This window comes from Anabrus simplex, chromosome 2, assembly GCF_040414725.1.
Source record: "Anabrus simplex isolate iqAnaSimp1 chromosome 2, ASM4041472v1, whole genome shotgun sequence".
Taxonomy (NCBI): Eukaryota; Metazoa; Arthropoda; class Insecta; order Orthoptera; family Tettigoniidae; genus Anabrus; species Anabrus simplex.
The window spans coordinates 412,898,805-412,919,363 of record NC_090266.1 but is presented as its reverse complement, the minus strand read 5'-3'; the positions used below and the strand labels follow the sequence as shown (position 1 = coordinate 412,919,363).

The window sequence follows — 20,559 nt, the reverse complement described above, 5'->3', positions numbered from 1 at the left end:
AATATTAAAAATTTCTCCCATAGTGAGCACCTAGACTGTAATATAAATGTATCCCGAAAATTTCATTTAGTTACGTTCAGTAGTTTTAGCTTGGCGATGATAAATCAGTCAGTCAGGATATGTTATTTTATATATAGCCTACTTGCAACATACCCGGGCTTCACTACGGTTTTAAAATGAAAGTTATTATTCAAAGCTTTACATTTTGGAGAGTCCGCTGTCAGCAAAGCCTGTAAAATACGTCCTCATTTCGTACGTCAAATGGTTTGGGGGGAATGATTATTTATTTTATAATCTACCACTCACTTGAACCCCGTACGGAAGAAAGAATTTGAATGTTTTAAACCGTATCGGATTTAACATTTAGGACTTAAAAGCGACCAACCTGTGAAATTTTGATTTAGTACGTTGAACAGTAATGGAGGAATGAATACTTTTTAAGGGGTGAATGTTTTGAAATATTTATTAGCATCTAGGATATAGAAGACAACACTTCGTAAAAAAGAAGTTATCTTCGTGCCTGAAACGGTTTTGGAAGAATGGATATTGTGTTCTTGAGAGCCAACTACCATCTAAACCTCTTAGGGAGAAATGTTTTGAAGTATACGGTATTTTACACCTAGGACATAGAAGAAGACCCTTCTCGTAAAATTACAACTTTGTACGCCAAACGGTTTTGAAGGGATGAATAATTTAGTTTACGGAGCTAACCTTATTTTACACTTTAGCGGTGGCACGTTTAATCATATTTCCTATTTCACACCTAGGATTTAAAATAAAACTTACATGCCGCTATTTGGAATTTTGTCTTCGTATGTCACGCCATTTCGGAGGAAGAAATTAATATATATTTTATCGGATTATGGCCCCCATTTAACTCTCTGAGGGGTTAAATTTGTTTCAAACCGTCTGTTATTTAACACTTAGGATATAATCTGACATTTTAACTTCGTAATTCAAACAGTCTCATATAAACGTATATTTTTTTCATCATTCCTCTTTCCCCAGTCAAAACCCCTTGCGGGTGCATTGTTTTAAGTTCACTTCTTATTTGTATCCTCATAAAAAGAATTAAACTCCTTTTACACCAACCTTAAGTTGGTTCCCCCCAACAAACTATGCGTGTTTCTTTATTTTTAAAGGAGATTCCAAATACCAATTTTCACGTCCGTAAAATCCTTTGTTTTTGTCATATAAGTATCCTCATACAGAGAATTAAACTCATTCTTCAATTAATTTACCCACCCTTACTTTCATTTCCCGAAAACAAAAGGATTTGTTTTTCTTTATTTTTAAAGAAGATTTCAAATACTACTTTTTATGTCTGTAACATCTTCCGATTTTGAGATATAAGTATCCTCATAGAAGTAATTCAACCCCTTTTCAGTCCTTTTTACACCCCCTTTAAGTGGATTTTGCGAAAACCAAAAAATACGTGTCAATTTATTTTTAAAGGAGATTCCAAATACCAATTTTCACGTCTAATGTCTTCATATTTAGAAATACCAGTATCCTAATAGAAATAATTCAACCCCACTTTCAGTCCTTTTTACCCCCCCCCCCCCAAGTGATTTTTCCTAAAACAAAAAAGTACTGTGTTTTAATTTATACTTAAAAGTGGTTGAAAATAGCAATTTTCACGTCTGTAACATGTTTCGTGTTTGAGGTATACTCATTTTAAACATTCACCATGTTTGTCTCAGTCCTATTCACCAACCCCCAGCCCCCACCCTCTGCTAAGTAGGATTTCAAGAAAAAAAGAAAAAATGTGTTTTCCTTTATTTTTAAAGGAGATTCCAAATAAAAAATTTCATGACCATAACATCTTCAGTTTTTGAGGTATAAGTATCCTCAAAAAGGTATTCAACCCTTTTCTCACCTTTTTTCACCCCCCTTAAGAGAATTTCTCTATAAACAAACGCATACATGTTTCCTTATTTTTAAAGGAGATTCCAAGTACCAATATTCACATCTCTAACATCTTCAGTATTTGATGCATGAGCATCGCCGTAAAAAGAATTCAACTAAGTTCACTTCTTCTCACCCACCCCATGCCCTTAAGGGGATTTTCCAAAAATAAAAAATACGTATTTATTTGACTAAAAAAAAACAATGTCCATTCTTCCAAAACGGTTTCAGGCACAAACATAACATTTTTTATGAAGGGTGGTCTTCTATATCCTAGATGTTAATAAATACGGTATTTCAAAATATTAACCACTTAAAAAAGTATTCATTCCTCCATTACTGTTCGACGTACAAAATAAAAATTTCACAGGTTGGTCGCTTTTACTTCCTAGATGTTAAATCAGATATGGTTTAAAACATTCAATTTCTTCCGTACGAGGTTCAAGTGAGTGGTAGATTATAAAATAAATAATAATTCCCCCAAAACAGTTTGACGTACGAACTGAGGACGTATTTTACAGGCTCAGCTGACAGTGGACTCTCCAATATGTAAAACTTTGAATAATAAATCACATTTTATAGCCGTGGCGAAGCACGGGTATGTTTCTAGTTTTATATATATATATATATACTGCGTGACACATGGAGGAAGTGGACATAATACAACACCTGCTGCCAAGCTATATTCATCGAAAATATATCATGGTACATTCATTACTTTGGCAGACATGTTCAACATTACCTATATTAAGCTCTCAAATGGAAGCACTCCTACGAGGTAATTCCTTTATCACCACAAAAAAATAACAAAATTCACTTTAATTCCATTAATTTTTGGACATCAACATTAAGAACAAACTTTGCCTATCAATGGAAGCAATCTAGCAGGGAATCATGAGCTGGAATATCCAAGTTTGTAGGTTATCACACCATGAGAGCATAGCTGCTGCATCAAGGAGCACAGTAGTTGAATCTTTACTAAAGAAATGAATGAAAAGAATTCTGTCCTTAATTTGTAATGAATCATGCACAAAATCCTGATTATATTGACAATGTTGTTGACAGTGCTAAAGCTATATTTATATACAACTGTATGATAAACCTCCGTTATGCACATCAATGGCAAGAATAAAATTCACGAGTCATTGCTGAAGAAAGTTTTCATTAATTAAGCATTTTAACTTCATTATCACCTTTAGTGTTCTCATTATATTATGTGTGCCAATATTTGTACTTAGTAAACTTTTTTTTAAGCTGAAGATGTTCCAAAATGGAATGAAACATGTTCTTGTAATGATCAATTAGAATTTAAGCTGACAAACGTTTGTATATGCTTAAAAACTAGCTATAAAAATAAAATAAATATTGGATGGTGGGAAAAATCCTTTGACCTTAATTATTGGTTAGTGTATAACATCTAGAATGATCCAGCAAATTTTCTTAGTCTACCTACACTGTGATTTGTTTTATATCATGTGGCATTTGGTATAAATGGGAGGGCCTGGACTTGCTGTAAGTCCATCTCTGAATACATGAGGAATTGAGAACAACATCGTCTACTTACCTCCTGTGCCATGTCGCAGAGCTTCAATTTTCTCATACAACATGCTCAAACCAAAGGTGATAATGAAGTGTTGGACTATGAATTCTTTGCCTTCATCTTTTCTTTTAGACCTGATGGTGGGCGGTATAACGTCTTTGTTTCAGACCTGGTCAGTATTTGCTCTCCTATATTTTTCAATAGAAGGTTGTGAGCCAGTCTGACTTTTGAAAAAGACCGGAACTTTGTTTGTGCTGGCACGCCGGATTGACTTTCACTGAAGCTTGTAGAGCTCAACATGCTGCTTGAAATCTCTTTAAAAATGAACTGAACTTAAGTTCTCAGGGCAAAGTGTAATGGACTAAATAATTTGTTATCAGTCAGAATTGTTTATAGGGTAGCGCCATTCAATTGAAGAATTTTGGTATGCATTCTCCAAAATAATTGTATGAATATTGCGGTGAAATATGTACATGGTTCAAAAGTTTTAGCTATGAATTACTTTATGATAGTCTCCTTCCTTTGTTGCTGCTGTGGATGAAACTTGTATTAATTTTCTTGGCTGGTCCATTTTATTTTAATTCATGTTGGAAAAGGAAAAAGAAAATAAATTTTGCATGTATTCTTGAAAAGGGTAATTAATGTAAGATCAATCTAGAACTGGCATCAATAACATATCATTGTCTTTCACTAGTAACATTTCCTGGTCGTCGCCATAAGACGTAGGGTATCTGTGTCGGTGCGACGTAAAACAACTAGCAAAAAAAAAAAATCCTGTTCTGCTCTCGAACAAAAACAAGATATATATGTCTTAAGAGTTGCTAAAGATTTATGCACGTCATTAGTTTGTCCTATCTGCTTTCATAGGTTAGCCCTGATTCTTTTTCTTATATTTCATTTTGTACTATCCACTCTTTCCCTCTGGGTGACCCAGTGCCTATGTTGTGGTACAACACTCTATGTTTACAGCAACTTTCACGGTCGCTTCCTTTTCAATCCTAGGCCTTTCCTGTCTCATCGTCACCATAAGACCTATCTGTGTCAGTGTGACATAAAGCAAAAAACTAAAAAAAAAAAATATATATATCAAGACTATTACACTACTTCATTTCGAACCACTAGCTGGATTTAGATCACTAGAATCCTGTTGGAAAATCTGTTTTTGACCTCAAAATTTTTTTGTGATTCTTAGCCATTTGCTATGAGATTGTCTCTTGGTACATTACAACTTTCTATCATTCTGAGAAGAAAATCCTCATCAACAGGAAAAGGGTTTTCATAAAAAACAACCCAGATTCGATTACCAACAAAGTCGGAAATTATTACCTGGATATGCGGGCTGGTTCGATGTCCATTTCAGCCTATGTGAGAACAATTGAGGAGCTATCAGACAGTGAGACAACAGCTCCAGTCTAGAAAGCAAATAATGAGAGAGAGGATTTGTTGCACTGACCATGCATTAGGTAGTAATCTGCAGGCCTTTATGTTGAGAAGTGGTCACTTGGTAGGCCATGGTCCATCCAGGCTGTAATGTAATGGATCTTTTTAAAGAGGTGACCTACATCACTTATCTTTTAAGAGCCCAAGGTCATAACTGAACATACTATACATGAACATTTTTTTTAAAACTTTCAGTTTCCAAATAATCACTAACTTATCTATACAAAATTTGTGAGGAGATGTACCACCTCTGCTTTCATGACTTTCACAGTTCTTCCATTTCCCTGGCCTACTGTTCAGAGTTCCAGTGTCAATGAATGATTAGATAAAGTTATTCATAAACCTTTTCAAAATGTCAGGTTTCTATAGGAGCTCGAATAACTTTTTCCAAATTACTGTACTGCATTCCTGTAACAACCACATAATTTTCTTAACTGCCTCATTTTGTTATAAAAACTATACAAAAAAAGCTTCTTTCTGCAGTTGAACTAACAATTTTCCAAATATTTGTGCTCTATCTTTGGATCAGTGGTACAGCATTGGCCCTAGATTCCAAAATCACGGGTTCAAACCCAGCAAAGGTAGTCTGATTTTGAAGTGATGGAAATAAATCCACTCAACGTTCCATGCCATACGATGATGGCATCTAAATATATCTCCGGTGCCACATTTGGCATTTACCACACCAAATTAATTCAATGACAGACATAGATCATCAAACAGAGTCCAAATTCCCTGCCATCTGGTAGGGTAAAACTGAGCGTCAAAACCAATATGCAGGCAACCTAAATGGCCCCAAATTAAAATGCCTGCACACAGTACCTGAGGCAAGATAATTACTAATTCAATATAACGGTGCCTATGAGAAGAAGTTGTTAACATTGAACACTGCATATATAGCCATTATAAAAATTGTGACAATATTTATGGTAAGACTTGAGTACATTTATAACTAAAAAGTAATAATTGAATACCTGTCCATTTACAGCAATAGGCCTTTCAAGTATTCCATGCATCCCTAAGATGGCAGATTGAGGTGGATTGATGATGGGTGTTCCCATAAGGGAACCAAATACTCCACCATTACTAACTGTAAATGTTCCTCCATCCATGTCCTCCAATGCCAAATGACCTTTGCGAGCCTTTTCACTTAGTGCAGCTATATTAAGTTCTATGTCAGCAAAATTCATACTTTCAACATTACGCAGAACTGGAACCACCAAACCCTGAAAGAAGAAACGATAAAGAAAATATACATTATGTAACATGATATTATGGAAAAATTACAATAAATATTTCAGTCTTTCAAGTGTAATTCAGTCCCCATTACAAGAGCTATGAAATACCACATTACTATTTTTCTAATGAATTAATGTCACACTAACACATCAAATGTTTTTGACAGTGCAAGGATGGGAAAGAGATTGCAAAGATAGCACCCTTAATTGCCTGGTGTTAAAATGGAAAACTGCAAAAAAGCATCTTGAGGACTGCCAATGGTGTAATTCAAAGCCACTATACCCCAAACACACGCTAACAGCTTTACAAAGGATATTTAATATCTTGTAATAAGCTAACAGCTATGCGACCCTAACCGCGCAGTCAACTCGATTAGTATATGAAATATAAAATCAGTCAACCACAAAGACTCCTCATACATCTAAGTTCATTCCATAACCCAAATTTAAATTATTTTCAAGATTTGATAGCTAGTTGAAATGTGATGCCTTCCACATTAGATCATTGAGCTGTCCCCAATGAATGTAACTGATAACTCCTCAGTGAAAAATGTATGTACGTATTGCTATTTATAAGCATTGTGTTTACAGTTACTGCTTTATTCATGGTAGGAATTATAGCGTATATCAGCAAGAAACTGAAAATGAAACTTATCTATCTTATCTAGAAAGTTTTATAAGAGTGAGGATCAGTCAAGCAATGTGAAGAATTACATTATATAAATTTTATTATTTATCCATATTGACAGGTAATAATTATTTTGAATTTTTTTTTAAATTCTGTATTTCCTCCTGTATGTCATGTGGAAAGAGGGAGCAACAGAAATAGGAGACAAGGACAAACATGAAAACACTAAAGGACAAAGACAATCTCCACACATCTTCATACACTGTCAATCAATCAATACTGATCTGCATTTAGGGCAGTAGCCCAGGTGGCAGATTCCTTATCTGTTGTTTTCCTAGCCTTTTCCTAAATGATTTCAAAGAAATTGGAAATTTATTGAACATCTCCCTTGGTAAGTTATTCCAATCCCTAACTCCCCTTCCTATAAATGAATATTTGCCCCAGTTTGTCCTCTTGAATTCCAAATTTATCTTCATATTGTGATCTTTCCTACATTTATAAACGCCATTCAAACTTATTCGTCTACTAATATCATTCCACACCATCTCTCCGCTGACAGTCTCTTACCAGAGACTTATATGCACTCTCCTTTACATCCTTACTACAACCCCTAAACACCCTCATAACCATGTGCAGAGATCGGTACCCTTTATTTACAATCCCATTTATGTGATTACCCCAATGAAGATCTTTCCTTATATTAACACCTAGATACTTACAATGATCCCCAAAAGGAACTCTCACCCCATCAATGCAGTAATTAAAACTGAGAGGACTTTTCTTATTTGTGAAACTCACAACCTGACTTTTAACCCCGTTTATCAACATACCATTGCCTGCTGTCCATCTCACAACATTTTCAAGATCACGTTGCAGTTGCTCACAATCTTGTAACTTATTTATCACTCTATAGAGAATAACATCATCTGCAAAAAGCCTTACCTCCGATTCCACTCCTTTACTCATATCATTTATATATATAAGAAAACATAAAGGTCCGATAACACTGCCCTGAGGAACTCCCCTCTCAACGATTACAGGGTCAGACAAAGCTTCACCTACTCTAACTCTCTGAGATCTATTTTCTAGAAATATAGCAACTCATTCAGTCACTCTTTTGTCTAGTCCAATTGCACTCATTTTTGCCAGTAGTCTCCCATGATCCACCCTATCAAATGCTTTAGACATGTCAATCGCGATACAGTCCATTTGACCTCCAGAATCCAAGATATCTGTTATATCTTGCTGGAATCCTACAAGTTGAGCTTCAGTGGAATAACCTTTCCTAAAACCGAATTGCCTTCTATCGAACCAGTTATTAATTTCACAAACATGTCTAATATAATCAGAAGGAATGCCTTCCCAAAGCTTACATACAATGCATGTCAAACTTACTGGCCTGTAATTTTCAGCTTTATGTCTATCACCCTTTCCTTTATACACTGGGGCTACTATAGCAACTCTCCATTCATCTGGTATAGCTCCTCCGACCAAACAATAATCAAATAAGTACTTCAGATATGGTACTATATCCCAACCCATTGTCTTTAGTATATCACCAGAAATCTGATCAATTCCAGCCGCTTTTCTAGTTTTCAACTTTTGTATCTTATTGTAAATGTCATTGTTATCATATGTAAATTTTATTACTTCTTTGGCCTTAGTCTCCTCCTCTATCTCGACATTATCCTTGTAACCAACAATCTTTACATACTGCTGACTGAATACTTCTGCCTTTTGAAGATCCTCACATACACACTCCCCTTGTTCATTAATTATTCCTGGAATGTCCTTCTTGGAACCTGTTTCTGCCTTAAAATACGTATACATACCCTTCCATTTTTCACTAAAAGTTGTATGACTGCCAATTATGCTTGCCATCATGCTATCCTTAGCTGCCTTCTTTGCATGATTCAATTTTCTAATAAGTTCCTTCAATTTCTCCTTACTTCCACAGCCATTTCTAACTCTATTTCTTTCCAGTCTGCACCTACTTCTTAGTCTCTTTATTTCTCTATTATAATAAGGTGGGTCTTTACCATTCCTTACCACCCTTAATGGTACAAACCTGTTTTCGCATTCCTCAACAATTTCTTTAAACCCATCCCAGAGTCTGTTTACATTTTTATTTACCGTTTTCCACCGATCATAGTTACTTTTTAGAAACTGCCTCATGCCTGCTTTATCAGCCATATGGTACTGCCTAACAGTCCTACTTTTAAGACCTTCCTTTCTATCACATTTATTTTTAACTACCACAAAAACAGCTTCATGATCACTAATACCATCTATTACTTCAGTTTCCCTATAGAGCTCATCTGGTTTTATCAGCACGACATCCAGGATATTTTTCCCTCTGGTTGGTTCCATCACTTTCTGAATCAGCTGTCCTTCCCATATTAACTTATTTGCCATTTGTTGGTCATGCTTCCTGTCGTTCGCATTTCCTTCCCAATTTACATCTGGCAAATTCAGATCTCCCGCTACAATCAAATTTCTTTCCACGTCGTTTCCCACATAGGTGACTATACTATCAAATAATTCCGAATCCACGTCAGTGCTACCCTTTCCCGATCTGTACACTCCAAATATATCAAGTTGCCTATTATCTTTAGAAATGAGCCTTACACCTAGAATTTCCTGTGTCTCATCTTTAACTTTTTCGTAGCTTACAAATTCTTCTTTCACCAGAATGAACACTCCCCCTCCCACCATTCCTATCCTATCTCTACGATACACACTCCAGTGCGGTGAGAAAATTTCTGCATCCATTATATCATTTCTCAACCATGATTCAACTCCTATTACAATATCTGGTAAATATATATATCTATTAAATTACTTAATTCTATTCCTTTCTTTACAATACTTCTACAGTTCAACACTAACAATTTTATGTCATCCCTACTTGATTTCCAGTTCCCTGTTCCCTTATCACTGCTCCCTAGGCCATTCCGTTTCCCTGAATGTACCTCCCTATTACCCTTCCAAACAAATTTCCTAACTTATACGTACCACTGCGGTTTAAATGAAGGCCATCCGAGTGCAAATCCCTATCTCCTACCCACCCATTAGGATCTAGAAATTTCACTCCCAGTTTCCCACATACCCACTCCATAGTCTCATTTAAATCCCCAATCACCCTCCAGTCAGTATCCCTGCTACACAGTATTCCACTAATAACAATCTCCGCTTTCTTAAACTTCACCCTGCTGCATTTACCAGATCCCACACACCTCCAACTATGTTGGTACTTATATCAGCTTGCCTTACGTTGTTGGTACCAACGTGAAACACTACCACCTTCTCCTTCCCCTCCTCTCTCTCTTCTACTTTCCTCAACATCTGCCTCAAACTAATTCCTGGATAACATTCTACCCTGGTTCTCTTTCCTCCACACACTTTCCCCACGTGTCTAACGATGGAATCCCCCATGACCAGAGCCTCAACCCTACCCACCTCATTTGATCCCCTCCCCTCCTGGTCAGCCCTGTCTTTCCTGATAGCTGCAGAAGCTACTTCCTCCTCCCTTTTCTCCTTCCCATGACCCTGTTCCACCTGTCTTTTCCTATCCTCTACTCTACATTTCCCTTTCCTACCTTTTCCCTTCCTCCTACTTCCACGCATCTCAGCAACAGTTCCCTGTCCCTCATCTTCCCTCTGTTGTTCTACCTGGAGTGACTCGTACCGATTACGCACAGACACGTGTCCTGTCATCTTCATGTAGATGAGCAGAAGTTATATAGTTAATTAATCAATCACCACTACAAATATGCATTTAGAGCTGTCATCTCAGCTGCAGGTTCACTATCAGTTTTTAATCTAGTTTTTCCTCAAGTTATTTCAAATAACTTTGAAATCTATCAACCATCTCCCTTGGTAAATTATTCCAATCTCTAATTCCTCTTCCTATAAATGAGTATTTCCCCAATTTTTCCTCCTGAATTCCAATTTTATCTTAATATCATGACCCTTCATATGCCTTTCCTGTTATAGCATTACTATAAATCAAGTAAAACAAGGAAAATGGGCAGCAGAAGGGTGGTTCACCTATGAAGAATAAACACATAGTAGATTATGATAAAATAAATTAAAGATTTCAACATTACGTCTTTATCAGTCAGAGTATTGTGCAGAGTGATGTAATGGACTGACAAGTATATTCTAGATGATAGGTAGATGGAGGGAGTTAGGTTAATGATGGAAGGAAAGATGGAAACAAGCAAGCAAGCTTGCTGTTCCATACAACTGCATCAAATTCAAACCACACAGACGTGATTTTTCATAAAGAAAACCCCATGTGCATCATCTGAGACTTGATACATGGTCACCTGATGAAAAGATAGAATAAGGTGGAAAGTAGGACTCTCTAATAATAAGGCCTGGATCTGCTATGTACTTTAAAATGAACTGGTGTATAATCTTGGAGTCTCTCAGAGCAGAAAAAGATGAGAATGTATGTAGCGTACTGAAGATGATGAAAGTTAAACACACAACAATATAAGTACTGTAGGAGCAGGTGATCATGTAATGGGAGGGCAGTTACTGTGTTGTTTGCAAGTCCGTCTGTGGTTGCAAATCTGAGTGATCAGAGCTATGGAGAAGTCTTACTACCATGAAACTTCAAAATCAGAAGAACAATTTCAAAACAGAAATAATGGGTCAAAAATAATTAAACATAACTGAAATTTATAAATGATATTTATACAAAATATGAGAAGTAGTAATTGAATGGTTTTTTTTGTTTTTTTTGCTAGGGGCTTTACGTTGCACCGACACAGATAGGTCTTATGGCGATGATGGGATAGGAAAGGCCTAGGAGTTGGAAGGAAGTGGCCGTAGCCTTAATTAAGGTACAGCCCCAGCATTTGCCTGGTGTGAAAATGGGAAACCACGGAAAACCATCTTCAGGGCTGCCTATAGTGGGACTCGAACCTACTATCTCCCAGATGCAAGCTCACAGCCGCGCGCCTCTATGCGCACGGCCAACTCGCCCGGTAAATTGAATGTTAATTGAGTGCAAGTATGGGGAAGGAACAAGTGTTAAATCAAGTCATATAGAGAGAGAGGGGAACAAGAAAGGAATATATAATAGAATGAATACAATGGCAGGTCAATATGAAAAGAGGGAGCAACAGAAATGGGAGACAAGGACAAATATGAAAACACAAAACAATAATGACAATCTCCACATCTTCATATAGTCATCTTCAAATAGACAGGCTCTCTCCTCATCTGTCCCAGTTCTTCAACATCGATCTCTACTCAGCCCCCAACAAGTTCATTTCTGTTTCCCAGGTTCATCAGGAGGATGGGCTTCCAACACTCACTGAGGGGCCATCTTAACAGATCTTCAGTCTTCATGTGAGAAGTGTAGGACAAGAGAAGAAACGTAAAACAAAGACAAATGAAAATCCACAGCCTGTTTCTAGTCATTTGACTGGGTCAGGAATGCAATGAATGAAACCCCTATTTAGCGGCAAGGACAGGGAAAACGGGAGTACCCTGAGAAAAACCCTTTTCTGCCTCCATTTGGTCTAGCACAAATCTCACACAGAATGATTGGGATTTAAACCATAGAAACCAGCATTGAGACACCAGTGTGCTGCCACCTGAGCCATGGAGGCTCTGAAACATAGACAAATACAGGTGATAAAAGATGAGGAAAACAGGACAAACACAAAAGGAGAAAAGGATCCCAACAAGATAGTATAATTGGAAAGGAACAAACAAGAGTCAAAGCAGGTCATATAGAGAGAAATGGGAACAAGAAAGGAATGCATAATGGCAGGTCATGTGGAAAGAGGGAGCAACAGAAATAGGAGACAAGGACAAACATGAAAACACTAAAGGACAAAGACAATCTCCACACATCTTCATACACTGTCATCTTCATTTAGATGAGCAGAAGTTATATAGTATTTCCTTTAAGGAACAAAACAATGGGTTTATCAGTGTTAGATGTTGAGTGAGTAAGTGATTTACATGTACAATGAAACTATAATGAAAGTTCATTTTATTTACATACCTTTGAGGTAGCCACAGCAACAGAAATATCAATGTAATCTCTATAAATAATGTCACTGTCAGCAATTACAGCATTCACAACTGGTTGGTCTTGTAGAGCATATGCAGAGGCTTTCACGAAAGCAGACATAAAACCCATTTTGATATTGTATTTTTTTAAAAATGCATCCTTATGGGCTTTTCGGAACTCCATGATGTTCCTATACAAATGGACACATGAAGAATATCTGTTAGATATAAACAATAATGATAGTCAAATGGTCATGATAAAAGTGATATGTATTTAAATGACTCACAAATAAGAGCAGAATCAAAGATTTAATAATACTATCTCAGCTTAAACTTTGAGCAAAATTCTGTGACTATTTAGTTGCCTGTCCTGCAGAGGCAGATCTACAGTGAAGGGAGGTGGGGCATGGGGAAAATTTGAAAGAAGTGAAAGAGAGCATCAGTGTCCAGGGTGATAAGATAATATACAATTAACCATTGTGAATTGTAATGAATGCACAATTTACATAGGTAATGACAATAGGTAGAATTGTCACAAGTTCTGCATAAATGGCAAGAGTCCCCTCTTTAGTTAAAAGCACCAATAACTTGACCTTGAGGAGAAGGGATGTGAGAGAGAGAGAGAGAGAGAGAGAGAGAGAGAAACCTAATGTTCAATGCCCCATCCCTTAGTGACAAAACATAGTGAATGATGGGAGAAATACTGCTCCAAACTAAGAGACATACCAAGCTAGCATCATAATTAGCTGTGCACCATGATTCTGGTTCTGCCATTTGTAAGAAAATACACACATTTAAGTGTACCTGTCTGTATTTTGAGTTTTTGTGATACCATTACCTGTATATTACCATTACATTACCACTGCCACATTGTAGCTCATAAAATGGCAAGTAAAAAGTGGAAATTATCTACCTATTTTAATATGGCAAAGGCACTATTTTCTAAGACAATGTTGTTTTCTACTACTTATTAGCATTATTTTCTTTGCCCTTGGTTTTGCATAATCATAATAAACATATATAAATCAAAAGGTTACTTGAAAAAATTGTATTTTTCCAATAGCGTACCTATTGGTGGCGGTTGCAAGGATATGGTCAATGATGGTGTGGTTTTAAGCCGGGGCTGCTAAATTGGTTTGTAGCAAAGTAAGTACTGTGACTGACAGGGCAACTAGCCACTAATGCTAACTACTACACCACAAGGTGGTCAATTACTGTAGTACCTCGGCATGTGTCAGTTTAATTTTATGATCACGAATAGACTTGAGTTTTAGAAAACACCTTGTTGTGATGCCCCCTTAACCAAGCAAAATTTCAAAATGCTGCCCTTTTTATAACATAATAGGCTATATAAGATAGGCTACCCACAATGTCCCATACCTTGCAGCATCTCCCTTTTCTTTCTTTCCTTGTGACGGCTGTGTGATATTTCTTGTTTCTAGGGAAGAAGAGCTTATTCCTAGCATTCTAACGTCTCACCAAAGTGACCACAGACTTCAGTGCATGCAAGATTATTTTTGCTACATGTTTAACGGCGTGCTAACAACTGCAGGTTTTGTCAACAATGGGTAAGGAAAGGGCCAGTACTGGAATGGTAGTGACTGTGGTCTTAATTATGGTACATGGTGTGAAAAGGGGAACAACGAAAAATCATTTTTAAGGATGCCAATGGTGAACCCCGACCTACCTTCTCCCGAAAGCAGGATCATGTGAGATTATCAAAACGGACAATCACGTCTCCTTGGTTTGGATTCCACATAAAATTATTGGTCCTGTGACATGATCACAAGATTTAGAATCATATCAAAATGTAAGCTTGCCTGCTTTTATTATTCCTTTTCCATTATGATATTTGAATTCCTATTTTCTTATTCTCAAGGCGCTAAATGGCTATTATGGTTCAAAATTTAATATAGATTAACATCCAAATGTCTATTTTCTTGTAAATGCAAGGTGTAAGGCTCATCTCTAAAGATAATAAGTAACTTGATTTTTATGGAAAGGGTGGTGCAGGTGCTGATTCAGAATTATTTGATAAGATAATCAATCAGCTATGTGGAAAACGATACAGAAAGGAACATGATTGTTGCAGATGCTCTCAATTTACCAAATGTCAATTTGGGAGGTAATGCATACAAAAGGAAGCATGGCCAACAAATGGAAAAAATGAGTTAATCTGGGAAAGACAGCTGAAAGAGAAATTGATGGAAACGAACTAGAGGGAAGAATATTCTGGACATGGTGCTGGTAAGACCAGATGAGCTCTACAGAGAAACTGAAGTAATAGATTGCGTTAGTAATAACAAAGCTGTTTTTTCGTAGTTAAAAAATAAATGTGATGGAAATGAAGGTCATAAAAGTAAGACTATAAGGCAGTACCATTTTGCTGAAAAGACAGATATGAGGGAGATAAAAGAAGTAATTATGATCGCTGGAAAATGGTAAATAAAACTGTTAATAGACTGTGGGATGGATTTAAAGCAATTGTTGAGGAATGTGAAAGCAGGTATTTACCTTTAAAGGCAGTACAGAATGGTAAAGACCTGCTATATTCTTACAGAGAAGAAAAGAGACTAAGAAGGAAGTGATGGTTGGAAAGAAATAGAGTTAGAAATGGTTGAGGAAGTAAGCAGTAATTGAAAGAACTTACTAGGAAATTGAATCTAGTGAAGAAGTCAACTAAGGATAACATGATGGCAAGCATAATTGGCAGTCATACAAATTTTAGTGAAAAATGGAAGGGTATGTATAGGTACTTTAAGGCAGAAACAGGATCCAAGAAGGACATTCCAGGATTCATTAATGAGCAAGGGGAGTGTGTATGCGAGGATCTACCGAATCTGGAAGTTTTCTGTCAGCAGTACGTAAATATTACTGGTTACAAATGTAATGTCCAGATAGAGGAGGTGACTAATACTGATCATTTACCTACAGTAACAAAGAAATTTACAATAAGATCCAAAAGTTGAAAACTAGAAAAGCAGCTGGAATTGACAAGATTTCTGGGGATATGCTAAAGACAATGGGTTGGGATATTGTACCATGTCTGAAGTACTTATTTGATTACTGTTTGCATGAAGGAGCCATACAAAGTGAATGGAGAGTTGTTATAGTAGCCCCTGTGTTAAAGGCAAGAGGGATAAACTTAAAGCAAAAAATTACAGGCCAGTAAGTCTGACATGTGTTGCATGTACAGTAAGATTTGGGAAAGCATTCTTTCTGATTATATTATGTATGTTTGCAAAATTAATAAATGGTTTGATAGAAGGCAGTTTGGGTGTAGGTAAGGTTATTCCACTGAAGCTCAACTTGTAGGATTCCAGAAAGATATAGCAGATATCTTAGATTCAGGAGGTCAAATGGACGGTATCGCAACTAACTTATCTAAGTAATTTAATAAGGTGGATCATGGGAGACTACTAACAAGAATGAGTGGGACCTTTTGTTTGGAATGTAGACTTTTCAACCAAGATGACCTTTCCATAGAAGAAGGCTTTCGTTATTTGGATAGCTGGTCATCCAGGATGTAAGCCTCCAGAAACATTTTCAGTTTTAGAGGTATCTGCCCATTTATGCCTTATTGTCAGAAAAATGGAGAAGTTTCAAGAGAAGGCAAAACTTCCTTTCCAAGATGATCTTGTAAAATATGGGCATGGCTAGTGACCTTTTTAGAAGAGAAATAATGCCTCATCGTAGGTTTGTGGTAATAGCTTCAAAAAGCAAAAGTCTGCATTAAAATTTATTATTATTACTTTTTCTTTTAACAATTGGCTTTACATCCCTCTGACACAGATAATTCTTATGGCAATGATGGGATAGGAAAGGGCTAGGGGTGGGAAGGTGTCGATCGTAGCCTTGATTAAGGTACAGCCCCAGAATTTGCCTGGTGTGAAAATAGGAAACCACAGGAAACCACCTTCAGGGCTGCCAACAGTGGGGTCGAACCCACTATCTTCTGAATGCTAGCTTATGGCTGTGTGCCCCAAATTGTATGGCCAACTAGCTTGGTGAATTCAAATTTTAATTCCATTCTTATTTGTAGGAATCCAATCTTTTTTCCTGCTCCTTTATTTCATTTTGCTTATCACTGTGTTTCCATGGATTTTCTGTTGAGCATAAATATTACTTTGATCAGTCACATACTGACAGATAGTATTGTCCACAAACAGTTCATAAATATCCTCTGGAGCCTTTGTATCCAAGAACTGTCCCTTTATTCCAGGAATGAATTTTGCCAGAAATCTACTCCTTTTCTGCCCATTTTCTACTCACATAATAGTTTCTGACATATCACTGTCTGCCTCTCTCTACATCAGCACTGGCTTCACTCGAAGTATCACCTTTGATCCCCTGATCATTCACTGTGATAGCACCAGAATACTTATCTGCACCACTTGTGTAACTCCTCCAAGGAACAAATTATCTTCACTATCTAAATGGACATCACTGAAGTCATCGCCCTCATCACTTAACTCCAATAATTCATGTACAAGGGAGCGTAAGCTGCCATCATATAATTCTTCTACCTGATATTGTTTAGAAGATATTATTATGTCTAAAAGGTACTCTCTTGAGGCATTTAATGGAATTGCAATGCATCTAAATTCACATTCACTCCTTGCCATAATAAATAACTCTTTTTCACAGAGATATTGTAATACATACCTCCCACTCCAATAAAACATTAAAGCATTCAAGTCAGTTTCACAACTCAGTCTAGGCTGAGACTTGAAGAAAAGATAAAAAGGAGCCGAAGTCACTCTCCCCACCTAGCTGATTACTTCCTTGATCAACTTAAGTTACGCTCTCCAGTAGATGGGTTAGACAATATAGGGAGACGAATAGAAATAACTTATTTAAAAGATATACATTTACCAGATATTGTAATAGGGATTAGATCAAGGCTGAGAAATGATATTTATGGATGCAGAAATATTTCATAGAACTGCAGTGTTCATGATAGGAACAGAACAGGAATGGTAGGAAGTGGGGTATCCACAATGGTAAAAGAAGAATTTGTGAGCTACAATAAAGTTAAGAATGAGAAACATGAAATACTAAGTGTAAGGCTCATCTCTAAAGATACAGGCAATTCGATAATTTTGGGGTGTATAGACCTGGAACGGGTCGCACTGACACTGACGTGGAATTACTTGGTAAGATAATCAGCCATGTGGGGAATGGTATAGAAAATGTTTAACTGGGAACCTAATGCAAATGTCAGGAAGCGTAATCAAGAAATGGTAAATAAGTTAATATGGGAAGGACAGCTAAATCAACTAGAACCAGCCAGAAAGAACCAACTAGAAAGAAAAATGTTCTAGATGTGGTATTGATGAAATCAGATGTGCTCTATAGAGGAACTGAAGTGATAAATGGCTCAAGTGTTCATGAAGCTGTTTTTGTCACAGTTAAAATAAATGATTACAATATAATTGGTCAATTATTGGAAATTATAAATCTATTAATAAAGCACAATTGCTATGGTAGCCCCAGTATTCAATAGGAATTACTAATTGGTTTGGTAGAAGGCAGTTTGGGTTTTGGAGAGGTTGTTCCAGTGAAGCTCAACTTGCTGTCATCATCATCATCATCATCATCATAATTTCCCTTTATCCAGCTGTAGCCAGGTAGGGGCAAATATGGTTCCTCTCCACTTTCTTCGGTCTTTCCACCACTCCTCCTCCAACACTGTGTCCCAGTCCAGGTTTCTTTCTATAATGCTGCGTTGGATGGTATCCTTCCATCTCAATCGTGGTCGTCCACGGCCTCTCCTTCCTTGGATTTGCATTTCCATCACCTTTTTTGGCATTCTTTCGTCGCTCATTCGCTTTATGTGCCCAAACCATCTTAGTCGGCTCTTCTCTATTCTATCATTCATTTTTTCCACTCCAATTTCTTCCCGGATTTTCTCATTCCTTATTTTGTCTCTTCTACTCTTCTGTATCATACTCCTCAAGAATTTCATTTCGGCTGCCTGTATTCGACTCTCATCCTTCTTTGTCATTGTCCAACTTTCTGCTCCATAAGTTTTTATGGGTACGTAATACATCTTGTACATAGTATCCTTTGCTTCCATTGGCACATCTTTGTCCCATAACATATTTCTTACACTATGATAGAAACAACTTCCAGCTTGAATCCTTTTACTAATCTCAGCATCCAGTCGAGCATTCTCCATTAATTCACTCCCCAGGTATTTAAACGTTTCCACTACTTCCAAGGGCTTGTCTGCAAGTCTAATCTGACCTTTCCCTTCTTTCTCCCCTCTAGTCATAACAAGAGTTTTACTCTTTTCTACACTTATTTTCAATCCACATTCTTCAATCTTCCCATTCACCACATTCAACTGTTCTTGAACCTTCCTGTCGTCTTCTCCCCAAATCACAATATCATCTGCAAATAACATCATGTTCATTTCTCTTCCTCCATATGCTGCTTTTGCCGTGCTCATGATGTCATCCATTACTATTGTAAACAGGATTGGTGATAGAACACTTCCCTGTCTCAGCCCGCTAGTGATTTTGAACCAACTTGTCCTGCCAACTTGTGTTTGCACGCAACTACAACATTCCTTATACAATGCCATGATCATTTTTACTAATCCCTGTCCAATTCCTTTTTGCACCAGACTGTCCCAAACTTTCGTCCTAGGGACACTGTCATATGCCTTTTCAATATCAATGAATGTCATCACCATATCATTCCCGTACTCCCAATGCTTTTCCATTACTTGTCTCATAATGAAAATGGGCTCTATTGTTGACCTTCCACTTCTGAAACCAAACTGATTTTCCTGTATCTGCTTCTCAACCCTCAACCTTATTCTACTTTCCAGTATCCTTTCCATTATCTTAGCAACATGGGATATTAGAGTAATTCCCCTGTAGTTCTTCAAAACTTTCATATCACCTTTCTTGAAAATTGGGATGATTATTCCTTTTTGCCAATCCTCAGAGACCTCCTTATTCTCCCAGACATTCCTGAGAACCCAATATGTCCACTGCAGGCCTACAGCTCCAGCTGCCTTTATCATCTCCCCTGAAATTTCATCTATTCCAGCAGTTTTTCCATTCTTCATCTTTCTTACTGCCATTTCAATTTCATTCATTGTAATTTCTTTATCCATTTCTTCGTCAACTAATTGCCTTTCCTGGTCGTCCATTGAATGACTGTCATCCGTTCTTATGTTCAGCAGCTTCTGAAAATATTCTCTCCATCTATTTCTTATTTCTTCTGGCTTTGTTAAAATTATGCCACCTTCATCCTTCACAAATCTGGTGTTTACTTGATCTCTCTTTTTGTTTCTTAAGATACCATACAGTGATTTCTTGCTGCCCTGCATATCATCTCTCAATGTCTGTGTGAATAAGGCCCAGCTTTTCCTCTTTTCTTCCTCCACTACTTTCTTGGCCAAATTCTTTGCCTCCACATATTTTCTTCTACTTTCTTCAGTCTTAGATGTTTTCCATGCTTTCCATGCCATTTTCTTTTCCTTCACTTTAATCTTTACCCTATCATTCCACCAGTGCGTTTCTTTGTCTTTCACATTTCCTGATGTTCTACCACACACCTTTTCTGCACATCCAACCAGTGCTTCCTTAAATCTTTTCCATTCCTCTTCAACATTCCCCACCTCTGTCCTGGGTACCAAGGGTATTATTTCCCTTTGAAATTCTTCTTGTATGCTTTTCTCCTTCAACTTCCATACTTTAATTCTTTTCTCTCTTCTTAATTGGGGTTTTTCAATCTTTCCAACTTTCAGTTTT

The 20,559-nt window shown here is 37.0% G+C and overlaps 1 protein-coding gene across 2 annotated transcripts in view; it reads right to left on the bottom strand.

The window, feature by feature from the left end:
- Window positions 1–20,559, bottom strand: part of LOC136862870 (dihydrolipoyllysine-residue succinyltransferase component of 2-oxoglutarate dehydrogenase complex, mitochondrial) — a 230,837-nt gene that overhangs the window by 26,971 nt on the left and 183,307 nt on the right. For both annotated transcript variants that reach the window (XM_068225803.1, XM_067139138.2), the window contains 2 exons: window positions 12,783–12,981; window positions 5,863–6,114 (listed from right to left, as the gene is read on the bottom strand). In XM_068225803.1, coding sequence (XP_068081904.1) covers window positions 5,863–6,114; window positions 12,783–12,981 — 451 coding nt within the window. The remainder of the gene's footprint in view (window positions 1–5,862; window positions 6,115–12,782; window positions 12,982–20,559) is intronic.